The sequence below is a fragment of the Lolium perenne genome, chromosome 1, assembly GCF_019359855.2.
Source record: "Lolium perenne isolate Kyuss_39 chromosome 1, Kyuss_2.0, whole genome shotgun sequence".
In the NCBI taxonomy this organism is placed as follows: domain Eukaryota; kingdom Viridiplantae; phylum Streptophyta; class Magnoliopsida; order Poales; family Poaceae; genus Lolium; species Lolium perenne.
Genome location: NC_067244.2, coordinates 244,010,714 through 244,024,839, shown reverse-complemented (window position 1 = coordinate 244,024,839; position 14,126 = coordinate 244,010,714). Strand labels below are relative to the sequence as shown.

General features: G+C 45.5%; 3 protein-coding genes across 3 annotated transcripts; 1 reads left to right on the top strand and 2 right to left on the bottom strand.

Moving 5' to 3' along the window:
• Nucleotides 1–1,882: 1,882 nt before the first annotated feature.
• Nucleotides 1,883–2,383, bottom strand: LOC127339363 (uncharacterized). Its single transcript, XM_051365226.1, has one exon. It carries the CDS (start codon nucleotides 2,381–2,383, stop codon nucleotides 1,883–1,885), a length of 501 nt encoding a protein of 166 aa, XP_051221186.1.
• Nucleotides 2,384–3,987: 1,604 nt separating this feature from the next.
• LOC127327189 (3'-5' exonuclease-like) lies at nucleotides 3,988–4,793 on the top strand. The gene has a single exon (XM_051353962.2). It carries the CDS (start codon nucleotides 4,074–4,076, stop codon nucleotides 4,710–4,712), a length of 639 nt encoding a protein of 212 aa, XP_051209922.1. The 5' UTR covers nucleotides 3,988–4,073; the 3' UTR covers nucleotides 4,713–4,793.
• A 4,606-nt stretch (nucleotides 4,794–9,399) lies between these two features.
• LOC127327185 (uncharacterized) lies at nucleotides 9,400–10,523 on the bottom strand. The gene is made up of 3 exons (XM_051353957.2): nucleotides 9,920–10,523; nucleotides 9,779–9,838; nucleotides 9,400–9,694 (listed from the first exon to the last, which is right to left on the bottom strand). Exons 1-3 carry the CDS (start codon nucleotides 10,472–10,474, stop codon nucleotides 9,677–9,679), a joined length of 633 nt encoding a protein of 210 aa, XP_051209917.1. The 5' UTR covers nucleotides 10,475–10,523; the 3' UTR covers nucleotides 9,400–9,676.
• Nucleotides 10,524–14,126: the final 3,603 nt, after the last annotated feature.

Sequence of the window (14,126 nt, the reverse complement as noted above, 5' to 3'; positions counted from 1 at the left end):
CCACTGATGCAAATTCCGCATATGCATTGGCAGTTGATGCAGCCGCTCTTTGCTGACCAAGTCGGCCCCGTAGACAAATTTAGGAGCTATATCAGCAATGGGTAGTGCAGCATCTTGGGAACTCGGCAATTGCTCCACAGTACAACCCATTTGAGCCGCTAGCGCCGCAGTTGCTTCCATATCGAAACCACCATGTTCCTGGTACACCGAGGGAATATCTAACACTTTGAGGGGTGGGATCGATTGTTTGGCCTGTTCTCCGAGCTGGGGAACTTCCTTTCCTTTTCTGCTTGCTGTTGCTTGCTTGGCCTTGAGGGGTGAACTTTTTGTACTTGATTTCTTCCCGGCTACACTTCTAGTTGATGATTTGCTCGTGCTAGCACTATCCTTCTATTTTCCGTGCTCAATTACCTTCGCAAGTGTGCGTGTATAGTCATCCTTCTTCTCGTGTAAGTCATATTGCGATGGTGTGTTCAGAAAATCAAGAGCGTATGCTTTTTGCTTCTCGGTGTATGCTGCTAGGGGCTTGGGTTTCTCCTTATGAAAATGTTCATGCATTTGTTTCTTTACAACGGCCTCAGTTTCCTCGATAGTAGGATCGTAAGGACGGGGGGAGAACCTTTGGTACTCTTGGGAGGGACGACAGTCGACGGATAGGACTCTTGACACGCTTCTGCTTGGGTGTCTGCTGAGTCTTAATTGGTGCAAGCGGTGGTGCAGGAGATGGACTAGGGCTATGGTGGTCGTACTCATGGGGTGATGGTGGCGACATGTGACCACTCGGAGGAGGTGATGGTGACCTGCGATCACTAGGAGGAGGTGATGGTGACCTGCGATGACTAGTAGGGGGTACCCAGCCTGGAAGCCTGATGTTTTTCTTATCCCAAAGAATGATGTCACCCAGTACGTCTCCGAGTGTATCCCGACCTTCACCTCCAGGGATTTTAAGTTGCAATGACTCAAACGATGGTACAATTGAATCCACCCCGATATGGGCTAGGTGTTGTGACTGCAGCTATGCTCCCCAAAATAATTCATGCCATCTGTACTTAGACCAAACCATAAGTTTCTTGCCTCACCTGCAAAATCCGGGAACTCTCTCTCTCGGTGTTGCTCCACTGCCGACCATCAGCGGGGTGCCTCAACATCGCGTCTTTCTTACGTTCTTCCATGTGTCATCGCAACAACTTGATATGCTCTTTGTTTCTGAACAAACGTTTCAACTGTGGTATTATGGGAGCATACCACATCACCTTCGCAAGAACCCTCTTCATGGGTGGCTCGCCCTCAACATCACCAGTGTCATCTCTTCTGATCTTATACTGCAATGCACCGCATATCGGACATTTATTCAAATTTCTCGTACTTCTCACCGCGGTAGAGGATATAGTCATTAATTCATGCATGTATCTTCTGCACATCTAATCCTAGAGGGCAGACAAGCTTCTTTGCTTCATACGTACTGACGGGCAATTCGTTCTTTTCTTGGAATCAACTTCTTTAACATTATCAAGAATTTTTCAAATCCCGGGCAATTCGTTCTTTTCTTGGAATCAACTTCTTTAACATTATCAACAATTTTTCAAATCCCGAGTCAGTCACACCGGCCTCTGCCTTCCATTTCAGCAATTCCAATATGCTACCCAGCTTTTTCTTCCCATCTTCACAACCTGGATACAACAATTTTTTGTGGTCCTCTAACATCTTGTCGAACTGTAACCTCTCTTTATCTATGCCACAGTCTCTCCTTGCATCAGAAATGGTCCGACGAAGATCATCATCACCAGGCTCATCTGGTGTCCGTTCTTCACCTCTTTCTTCTTCATTGTCTTCCATTGCGGTATCATCGTATTTTTTTTTTTGAAAAGGAAATTATATTCCACTAAACAAGTTGCACAGCAAGATCGCTGGCAAGCAATTCAATTACACAAACAGGAGCAGTGTCCACCCAGCTGGATGAGGAAGCACTGCCCTGGTAGCCAACCTGAGCCAGAGTATGGGCTACATTATTACAACCACGGCGATAGTATGTAAACTCTGCATTGTCAAAGTGCAGAAACTTCAAACTCCGCGCCTCACGCATCAGGACACCAGTATCTGCAAGATCATAGTTTCCATTGTTGATGGCTTCGATCAATGTGGTGGAATCAGACTCAAAAAGTACTCTGAACATACCCAGATTCGATGCACCTTCCATAGCAGCAATACATGCCTCAGCTTCGCCATGAAGGGCACTTCGGAGGTGATTCAACTTTCCCGCACCAGCAGCTAGGAACTCCCCATCATCGGCACGGATTACATATCCGTAAGATCCATTTTTCAGCTCCGGGATAAAAGAGTCATCAAAATTGACCTTAACAAACCCTGATGGTGGCGGTATCATCGTATTGGGAGAACATAGATCGGTATTTTTCATCTTTATCTTTATCATCGCCAGTCTTCCATCATAACCCATTCTTCTCCGTGCTTGGTCCAAACATTATAGCCGGACATGAATCTGTGCCGAAGCAGGTGGCTCTGAATGTCTCTTGAGCAAGAGTAATCCTTCCCATTCTTACATTTCAGACATGGACGACAAATAAAACCTTGCTTCGACTTGTTGGCCTCGGCCACAAACAGGAAAGATTTTCACGCCCTCTCTGAAAGCGGGATCGCATCGGTTACCGTACATCCATGAATGACTCATCTGCACCATAGGTACAATTATGTATCAAATGCAATCACCATGCTAAAATTAGTATTGTGCGGACTATATATACGAGAAAATAGTTGCTAACCTTTTAGGACCAAAAAAGGAGAAATCTTATTAAATAAAATCAAGTGACATCCTCATAAACATTTCATCAAACACCTCTTGTACACATGAAAAAAAGAAAAGCTAGCATAAACATCCACCTTTCACCACCAAGAAAAAATGTAGGGAGGTGGGGGGCTGGCTGTGTATATATAGGCCTGGACCTTTTGTCCCGGTTTGGCTCAAACCGGGACAAAAGGGATGCCAGCAGGCCGCAGATCCTTTTCTCGTGGGTTGTACCACCACCCGCGTCAAAAGGTTCCTAACGTACCGGGCAAAAGGCCTCGTGCCCTCCAGCTGGTTTCGGGGCGACGTGGCCAGATCATTTGTCCCGGCTCCAGATTGGGCCAAGACAAAAGGCCTGGACGAAAGCCCAGTTTTCTACTAGTGAGCCTCCCACTGGAACTCCTAGGTGCGGGCCCAACACTTGTCCTCCTCTTCGAGGTACCGCGCCTCCGCCGCCTCCTTCGCCGAGACGCAGGTGAGCTCCTCGAGGGTGGCCGTCTCGGCTTCGTCGTTGTCGACGAAGACCTTGGTCGTGGGCATTGTCAGTGGCGTCGGTCTTCTTCGGCCGCCCATTCGTCGCCGGAATTGGTAGGTGACCGACGGCGACGGCGCGACAAGGAAGACGACCCCGCCTACGTAGTTATGCATACGCTCGGAGAGACGGCGGCGTCAAACCGTGGTTCGTTCACTTGTTCACGACACACTTCTCTGCGCCCTCCGAGCGCACCCACGTGGCGTGCTCGCCGGCGGAGGTGTGGCGCGGCGGAACATCGCTGAGCGGTAGCTGCAGCGGACTCGTCGAGGATGCGACGGATCGCTCGTCAGAAGGAGCAACTGTATACCCGTTAGAGTTTTACGCGTTTGAGCATTTTTTGAGATCTGAATTGGCCTGAACGGAGGCAGAACCGACGAAGCAGGTCGAGTAGGCCCCGGTCAAAAAGCCTGGTACCTACCCGGCCTCCGACTCCGAGTACGTACAGGATACGGCCTAGGTAGAGTTTGCAGCACCCTCTATATATAGTACGTGCAAGCTGCAGCCCGATCGACGCAGTTAAGTTCAAAACATTACGTACGCCGCGATCTTCTGCCGGCCGACGGCCGCGCCAAGAAAACAAACCGGGCGACCAAGTATTAATACCCAAAGCCTGCCGCCGTGATCCACATCTCTTCCAAAAAGAACATGGCGATCACGTACCACGCGCCGCGCCGACGACCTCTTCATCCGGCGCCGTCGCCTCGCCGCCGCTCGACGGCGGACGAGGAGCTCGTCGTCATGGACGACGGCGCCGCGATCCGCACCACCGTCACGTCGTCCGCCTACGACGTCGTGTGCTTTCTCCGGGAGGTCCAGGCGCGCTTCCGCGAGGAGGTCCACGAGTACAACAAGGGCCAGGGACGCCCGGACCCGGAGGAACAGGACTGCCGCCATTGCCTCGTCGTCGGCCTCGACACGGAGTGGCGCCAGAGCTTCCAGAACGGGAAGCCGCGGCACCAGGTCGCCGTCATCCAGCTCTGCGTCGCCGACCGCTGCCTCGTCTACCAGGTCTACCACGCCGAGTACATCCCCGCCGAGCTCGCGTCGTTCCTCGCCGACCCGGCCTTCTGCTTCGCCGCCGTCGGGGTCGACGGCGACGTCAAGCGGCTGCGGGAGGACTGCAACCTCGACGTGGCCCACACGGTGGACCTGCCCCCGGTGGCCGCGGCCGTGCTCGGCCGGCCCGAGCTCCGGCAGGCGGGGCTCAAGACCCTGGCGCGCGAGGTCATGGGCACGCTCGTCGACAAGCCCAAGAAGGTGACCATGAGCAGGTGGGCCGCGCCGCGCCTCTCGGCGGAGCAGGTCCGGTACGCATGCATAGACGCCTTCGTGTCCTTCGACGTCGCCCGGCGACTGCTCTGCCAACCCCGTGTTTGAAGTTTCCAAGGATCAGCGCACTGCGCGTTTGCGGCTTAGTGGTCTGTAGTTTCAGTTATGTAGGCACACGCTTTCATGAGTTTGATGGGAAGAAAAAAAGACTGAAAATTTTAGTACAGTAGATTCGTAGTATGATTTTGTCGCCAACTCAACGCTTTGTGCTGAAATTAGGCTCTATTACCTACATTACAAATTATTGATTCTTCACTCACTGATCGAGTATATTACTAGATGAAGAAAACATCATATACAACTAAATGAAGGAGTAACTGAAACAATTGTAGATAAAGGGGAAACTACAAGCAAGAACCTCCCCCTATAAAATCTTACCTAAACCGCAGTCGAACTTGTTGTGTCACCATACATCTCGCCAGCGATGGAAAACATCGAGGTATTGACCCACTAAAATACCCTGCAAAAGACATGACATAGATATAACCTAAACTCAATGAATCACCGCAATAGATTGGCGGCCGTGCCACGCATATCGGTGGGGTTACTGCCCCAACATCGGCGCTAGTATCACCAGACCATGATGGCGAACTTCCTTGCATTGACTGAAAAGAAGGGGTCATTTTGAAGAAAACAACATTGTCGCCTATGCCGGTGCCAATGGAGCCATGCCAAATTGAGAGAACAAACTAACCATCCATGAAGATCACTCGGGAAGGGAATTTCCAATGGGCAGTTGGAGCACGCTCAGCAGGGCTTAGTGGAGCCGTTTCTAGGATTTAAGATTTAAGACGAACCTAACATGTGGGCCCCATGTGTCGGTGACTAAACATGCATGGAAGCGCACATAGAGGGGGGGTGACGAGGCATTCACATTCTTGGCCACCAATTTCTGTCATTTTTCATCTCTTGTGTTGCCTTTGATTACACCATGTCAAGCGTCATCGATACATAATTGTAGTCAGGGGACTTTTTGTTAGAGACAAGTCAATAAGCTACTTTTCTCGCACGAAAACACCTCTTGGGGAGGGGAGAGATGAAATGCTCCAAAATGTTTCACCTACCTATGAATTTGTTAATAGTTGGCTGGTTGTTTTGTGATTCGCTCACACTCATGTGCCTTACCGTGAGGGAGAGACGAAGGGTTCACACCTGAACCTTGAGAGGAAGAAGAACATGTTTATTTTGGCAAGTGCTAGTACTAGAACACCTGAACCATGCATGCTTGACAGTCTTGAGTTCTTGACCTACCTAGGCGGCCCGTGCCTCCACACGAGGACCCAATGAAAGGCAATCTTGTGCCTTTGTGCCAAGCAACTACAAACCGAAGAAGCCGTGCATTATGCATCCACGGAACAGCAAAAACAACTGCAAATGATTGTTCATCCAGCGTTGCAGGGGAAGTGTTCTCGAGCACAGACATATGCAGTCATATATAGGCATACAACTATCAGCCAACGAAGACAAAAATCTTGAACAGAGACGCTCTACCAGACTACTACCACTGTACTGTCGTAGCTGTCGACGAAAATCCAACAGGCACGCACGGGTCCGAATCATCCACACCCTGATGCATATGAAATTATGAGTCACTGTGAACACTGTCGTGCGACTGCACAAAAAGGGACCACGGCCTGATACAGAGGCCGGGGCTATGCTCCCCATTTTGAAGAAAAAAGGAGAGAGGGGGCTACCATTCAGCAACATCACTTTGGACCAACACCATAAAGAATCTACTCCAGCAGATATTCCTAACATGCGGGACATATTCATACTTGTAGCAACAGAAAAGAGGTTGACACATATGTACCGGTAGTTGCCAGTTGCAATGAATCAGAAGACATAGACATGTAGATGCATGACACTGGTGGAAGTACAGCACAACTGCTCATCAGATTAATACTCACCATATATACCTGGATGCTGTGAACAAGGCACGGGCCAGGGTGATTCCTGAAGGAGTGTGGTACGACATCTCAAGACTACCATGCATGATTCAACAAAAACACCACATGCAAAATAACATGAGAAGCAGATTGTCAGTTCAAGCGATCACCTGCATACCAGGGTTTGGGTAAAACCAAAGAGGCAAAGAGTCCAGCATCACCAGCTCGCAACAGAACCGGTCATAAACTTAATTGCAGACAAGAAAAGATAAGAGTGTCACCCAAATTTTTCATCAGAAGTGCTTCTGTACAAGATACTGATATACTAAACATGTAACCATAGACAAGAACACGACCAATGCAGTGATAAACTTGTGTTCAACACCAGTTCATAATGGGCAGAAGTTCAGTTAACAAAATAAACATTGTTAAAAAGATCAGGGATAAAAAGAACAGAATAGAGATCAGATAAACAGCAAATCACAACTACAACTTTTTCTGAATACAAGAACGCCATATGTACACATTTTCTTATATGTCAAAAGATGCAAGAAAAATGGACAAGAAAGTGAAAAGATTTGAAAATGGGTAAATAATTATGATAGAAAAAATTTAAACACATAGGAGAGTCTGAAAACTTGCATGAATATATACTTCAGTTTCACTTATTGACAAAATAAGGTCAACAAGGTGAGCTGGTCCCAAAAATGGTCAATTGTCAAATATTACTCCCTCCGTTCCATAATTCTTGTCGCGGTTGGTTTTAGTTGTACTAAAACCACGACAAGAATTATGGAATGGAGGGAGTATTAATTTTCACACTTGATTCAAGAATTTAAAAACAGACTGATAGTAACCACAGGAATAAATATGGCGTTACCAGGTCTGGTTCTGAAAACCAAAAGAAACCAATATCATTTTCCGCCAACACAATCGATCAAAAACTTAATTAAAGACTGATTGGCATGGCACTGCCATATTATTATTCAGCAAAATTTATTGGCAAGACAACATACTGAATTATTCATTTTTACTAAATGTATAAAAGCATAGAAAAAAGGATAAATTAGAAAAGGCGGTTCGATGAAGTGGATAAATAATCAACTCACATTCAAATTAAAAAGAACGAAATGCAGTTTCATTAACAAATTAACACAGCTAAACTGTATTTTGACTGTTGAATAGGGCAGCTCCTCCTTAAAGCAAAGAATAAAATCTGGGGACAACAACTTCAATAAGACACTGTTAGAAGAAAATGCATTCTTAAAGAAAGAATGGCATCCAAACAAATTCTTATATACATAAAAATATGGAAGAAACCATGAACAGGAAAAGTGAACAATGCAAGGAAAGTGGATGTATAACTATATAAGTAAAATTGTGTACACATTACACTTAGAAGAAGATTACAAGATATGTGAACCTTCTCTGAAAACTTGCATGAATTTTTAACTGACTTCCAGTTATTGATAAAAAAAATATATTATGGTTTTTTAAGCATAGAATAAATATTTTTAAAGAGGATAAAATGATTTATTTGGTCACTATTCTATAGCAAGAAGTACCGGTTACTTTCTCTTCCATTAACCATATCCAATTTTAACCATATATCTCCTCCAAAACTAAATTAAAGCTGGTTTTCAACCAAGGGGGGCATCATGCAATGAAGCGCCGTCATGCATTGCGGGCTGGCAGCTAATTATCTACCTTTCATCTCAGTAATAAATCTCAGCAGGCAATCGTCGAGAAACCTATAGATACCCTCAGTAACACATCATCACCACAATCCTGTGTCATAGTTAAGAACTTTTGGAGGAATTTGAACCAAAAATAAAACTGATATATTGTTCCACTGGACTATTTCACAATCAAAACAATGTACATGACTGCTTCTCAGCACCTACAAACATTATGACTTCTTCTAGTAGTTCCTACAGGTTGCAAGAAGCACAAACACCCCTATCAATCCAGCAAGGGATGTGCATGTTATCCTAACTTCAGTAGTTCATACACAAACCAGAGAAAGAACCTAACTACCCAATCTGCTATATATCCTCTAACCCTGAGGAACCAACACTACCAAAGGGATGTGCATGTTAGCCATCACAAGAAGAAAGAGAGAGATAGGAACATCTGAAAAGCTCTTCCGTGTTTGCAGCTCCATCAGGGCAAAGAATAAAATCTGGGAACAGCAACTTCAATAAGACACTGTTAGAAGAAAATGCATTCTTAAAGAAAGAATGGCATCCAAAAAAATTCTTATATACATAAAAACATGGAAGAAACCATGAACAGGAAAAGTGAACAATGCAAGGAAAGTGGATGGATAACTACTTAAGTAAAATTTTGTACACATTATACATAGAAGAAGATTACAAGATATGTGAACGTTGTCTGAAAACTTGCTTTAATTTAAGCTGACTTCCACTTATTGATAAAAAATAGATCATGGTTTTTTAGGCATAGAATAAATATTTTTAAAGAGGATAAAATGATTTATTTGGTCACTATTCTATTGCAAGAAGTACCCATTACTTTCTCTTCCATTAACCATATCCAATTATAGCCATATATCTCCTCCAAGACTAAATTAAAGCTGGTTTTCCACCGACGGGGGCTTCATGCAATGAAGCGCCGTCATGCATTACGGGCTTGCAGCCAATTATCAATCTTCCATCTCAGTAATAAATCCCAACAGGGAATCATCGAGAAACCTATAGATACCCTCAGTAACACAGCATCACCACAATCCTGTGTCATACTTAAGAACTTCTGGAGAAATTTGAACAGAAAAAAAACTGATATATTATTTGACTGAACTATTTCACAATCAAAACAATGTACATGACTGCTTCTCAGCACCTACGAACATTATGACTTCTTCTAGTAGTTCCTACAGGCTGCAAGAAGCAGAAAGACCGCTACCAATCCAGCAGTTCCTCGTTGAAAGGAACCACATATACACAAACCACAGGAAGAACCTAACTACCCAATCTGCTATCCTCTAACCCTGAAGAACCAACACAACCGAGGGATGTGCATGTTAGCCATCGCAAGAAGAAAGAGATAGATGGGAACATCTGAAAAGGTCCTCCATGTTTGCAACTCCATCAGGGCAACGATCGATCACTTCTTCTGGCCTCTCTGCAAGATGGAAACGCACATCATCAAGAGAAATAAGCAAAGTTGGGGGAGAAACAGCACACGAATTCAGAACGCCGTGTCTACCTCTTCGATCTTGTAGTTGTCCAGGTCCACGTTCAAGAGCGTGAGTCCCGGGCACATCGCCTGCGATTCGAAACCAACCAACGAGAATCAAACAGCGAGACCCCGAGATTAAGGAAGAAAGCAGAGGTTCCGATTTCTTACATCGATCGCGTTCTGCACGCGGTTGGTCCGCTTCTTGGAGGATCGGCGCGCGGCAGCAGCTGGTGCGGGGCGCGGCGCGCAGCGGCGGATGGCGGCGAAGTCGTGTGCGATCTCGTCCGGGGTGAGCGCGACGGCGAAGCCCCTCTTCCTGGGCGGCGCGTGCGCGGGCTTCGGGGACTGGAGCGCGGCGTGAGGCCCCGCCGCGCCCTCCGGCCTGGACGCGGCGTAGCGGAGCGGGCGGAGGTTCCGGGGCCGCTGCGGGCGCGAGGAGCAGCCGCGCGCGGGGTCCTGCTGGAGCGGCAGCGGCTTCGGCTTCTCCTTGTCCGGCGACGGGGTGTGCGGAGACGCGGAGTGGTAGACGGGGGCGCCGTCCTTGGAGCAGCGGAGGCGGCGCTGCGCGCCCCAGCTGAAGGAGAAGGGGTGGAGGGCGGCGCTGGCGGATGGCTTCGCCGCGGGCGTGGGTGTAGGCGGGGCCGCGGGGGCGTCCGGGCGCGAGGATTTGGCGGCGCGACGGTGGCGGTGGTCGGAGGCGGAGGCGGAGGCGATGAGAACCATCGGAGGGCAGAAGAGGCGGCAGGGGAGGGACAGAGGAGAGGGACGAAGGTTTGAGAGGTTTTCAAAAGGGAAGAGAAAAAGATTTGGATCCCCTCTCGGGCTGGGAGATTCGTGTGATATGGCTCCCCGGTGTCTCGCGCTAAACCCGCCCGCGTCAGAAACCTTCCTGTGCCGCCAGAAGGCAGACCGTGAGATCCACCGATTTGCTCGGGGCCTCTTTGATTCATATGGAATTTGGAACATCATGATCCTTATTACTCCCAGTGATGTGAATTACAGTACTAGTTCAGATCCACGCTATGAAAGAACCTTCGTTTTCCAGCTATGCAATCAAATGCAGCAAAATCCTATAGGATTGAAAATGGAGATGACATTGCAATCTTGAATTTTTTTTCATACTCATAGGCCTTTTAAATCCTACGAAACAAAGAGTCCCTCGTGTTTGTATAAACATAGGTTCGATCCAGGTCGCAACGGTCACACTAGAAGGTCTGGTGTGGGTATGCTCGTGCTTGTTTCGGCAACTAGAAAAACACCATGCGATCAAATAATGACACATTGTGTGATGACAAGTGGGGATTCGAGTTTAAGTTGTGGTGGTCATCATAAGTTGTAGGCTGATGTGGACACATGGTACTTGCGATCGCGTGTGCATGGCTTCGTAATAGGCTTTTGCCAATAAGTTTATTGAAGTTAGCTTCTAGTCGAGGTTGTGAACACCTCCATCCGTGATAAACAATTGACATAGTCGCGATGTAGACGAAGAAAACGCGCTCTATTAGGAATTTGAGTCATTTTGTTTATTGGGCTTGGTTCTCTGTCTCTCTTGGGCCTCTTGCTTACTAGGCCACACACACTCATTCCATGCCACCAATGCTGCCTTATGGGCTTGGCGTTCATGCCCAAATTGTATTCCTCGGATAGTTTCATCACTGGTTAGGGGTTGAAATCGATAGAGCGGCAACAAGTGATCCACATTATACACAAACATGGTTGACTCTATGTGAGTCTGGTGGTCCTTGGCCAGGTGATAACATAGATGATCGAAGTCTTCAAAAGATATTAATAGTTAGATAGATGTGTTATTAAGTTCATGAAATCTATCTATGCGAAGGCACCATACGTTTAATAACCGGCATCACAATCACCAAATCATTTTATTTATATGCTCTTTGAGAGCTAGGCGATGACACTATCTAATTAAACAGTGAATGAGTCTGTGTAGTTGCACAAACAAATTTCCACATATTTCCCTCAAAAAGAGACCCACTTTGTAAATGATTAAAAAGAAATATGAGAAAAACAATTAGAATGTTGGTTGCCCCATCTGTCGGCACCGTCATCGATGGCAACCTGCCAATGTCCTCCATGGAACTATGACTCCAACGGCCATGGTGGTGGAGATGAGATTCGATACATGATGTCACATTGTTGTAGATACCAAGTGTCATGCTTCCAGCAATGACACAACTCCTTGATGTTCAATATCATTGATCAAGAAAAATTGACCTTCATGACGTGAGGTATAGAGAGTAAGCTACAGTGACTGCCATTTTGACATGGAAACTTCCCATGGTGTGGACAAATGGTGATGCGGATCGCATGATGCCTGCATGCTCATAAGTTTATCGGACATAAGTGAGTTAGCCAATAAAACATAGATATGAACAAGTGGAATCCACATCATATTGCTGGATACGATATTTTCTAGGTTTAAATGTCGCAAATTCCACGTGAACTCAATGTTCCCTGGCCAAGTGTCGATCTTGTAATCAGCGTCTTTGAAAGGTACATATATATAGTACGGAGATTTATCATTTAAGGACATAAAATATATCTAAGTCACACTTCTATCAATCACTGTCATCAAGCAAAAAGTAGTTTCATGTATATCGTCTTCAAAATTCGATGATGAATACTCTGTAATTGAAAGGAAAATCCGTTTATGCCCATGTAGTTGCTGATGGCACCAGTCTACGTGGTTACCAATTCGTTAAGACCCCAAACGCAAAGGGACGTAGCAAGGGAATCTTTCCCACAAAGCTGACTCGAGGGTTTATATCGAACTCTTGGGAAAACAACATAATTACACACTTCTTTCCTCTTTAAGTAACCTACAAAACACAAATAGTGCGTGTGCTTTCCCCAACTCCACCAAGTGATTATCAAGCACAAGGTTTCGTATTAGAATTGAAAACAAATATGTAAAGTTTAGTAAATAAATTAAATATGTAGAAAGTAACGTAAATTAAATGTAATATTAAAGGTAACTAAATTCTATGCAAAGTAAAGAGGTAGTATAACGGTAGTGATGTAAACTTAATGAAAGAATTAAATGCAAGTGTGATGAATGTTTTTGTATTTTGGATTAATTGAGTGATGAGGTAAAAAATGGACTAGGGTTCATGGTTTCACATGTCTACTCTCTTTTGAACATGATGGAATCAAAACATCTCCAAAGAAGGCATAATATTGATGTAAGTTCATTTTTTATATGTATTCATATGGTCATCCGCGTCCTATAGTTGAGATGATGCAACACATCCCACTAATACTCTTCTAGTGAGAGAAAACTCCACAAACTAGATTTAAGATAAACATAGTATTGCATTTGCTTTCTATGGCATGATGTGAATATCAAATATGACACCTCAAAACATACGAGATCACCATTGTTGGTCACTTCATAATAGTAAGACATGCATTCATGTATCCCTAGTGAGGTAACAACATAAGAGGTAAAAACAATAGTAGGACCTAAACTTTCTAGTCATTGTCTAGTTCCATACTATCATGTTACTCCAACTAATGCACAAGTTTCCCCTCTCATTCACTATCATACTAGTTGGATCAAAACTTGCAATCAAGAACGGGGTATATAGTATACATCTACTTATACATCAAACACAAACTGAAAATTTGCAATCTCAAATAACAATCTCATAAAAAAACAAAGATCCACCACAAAGGGGTTACATATAGATAGCCACAATCATGAGGGAAGCTCATGTGGCTCTAGAACATGGATAGCAAGATAAAGATAGATAGATAAATCTACTTCCACAAACCCATAGTCCGGGGATGGACTACTCCCTTTTCATCATGGAGGCAAAGGAGATGTTGGTCGAGAGGTTGGACATGCGAGCTGGCGCCGCTCTGGCGACATTTATCCATCTAATCCCCGCAAGTACAACCTCTTTTTTGTGGTTCTCCATGCTTCGGAGTCGTGAAGATGGCCATATATAGACATTTTTTGGTCAATATGAGTACAGGGCGCAAAGATCAACGATATCAGAGCCATGAGGGTGAAACACGCTATGGTGGCGCGACTAGGGTATCATCTCCGCATCGCTGATTCGTGATATCTTTGGTGACTCTACGATGTTTCGCAATGAACCTGCACGCGTCATGACCCTTCGTGTGATGATGTATTCCAAACCATGAAATTTACTTATTCACTCTATGTTTTTTTTGAAGGGGGTTGTACAAAATAGGATTAATCCACGTCACGATGGTGATCAGCAGAATGGGTGTTGTTGCGTGGTCAAATGAGTGCTTGCATGCGTCACATTTGTTACAACACACTATTTGAGTAGCTTCAAATTGTCACTACGATGACACAGAGTTTAGAGTTTGAGCCACAATGGCCCTC

Coding starts and splice junctions, on each gene's coding strand:
- LOC127339363 (XM_051365226.1), bottom strand. CDS start 2,383: ATGATACCGCCACCATCAGGGTTTGTTAAGGTCAATTTTGATGACTCT.
- LOC127327185 (XM_051353957.2), bottom strand. CDS start 10,474: ATGGTTCTCATCGCCTCCGCCTCCGCCTCCGACCACCGCCACCGTCGC. Junction 9,839..9,919: donor GCGTGCAGAACGCGATCGAT/GTAAGAAATCGG, acceptor TTCGAATCGCAG/GCGATGTGCCCGGGACTCAC.
- LOC127327189 (XM_051353962.2), top strand. CDS start 4,074: ATGGACGACGGCGCCGCGATCCGCACCACCGTCACGTCGTCCGCCTAC.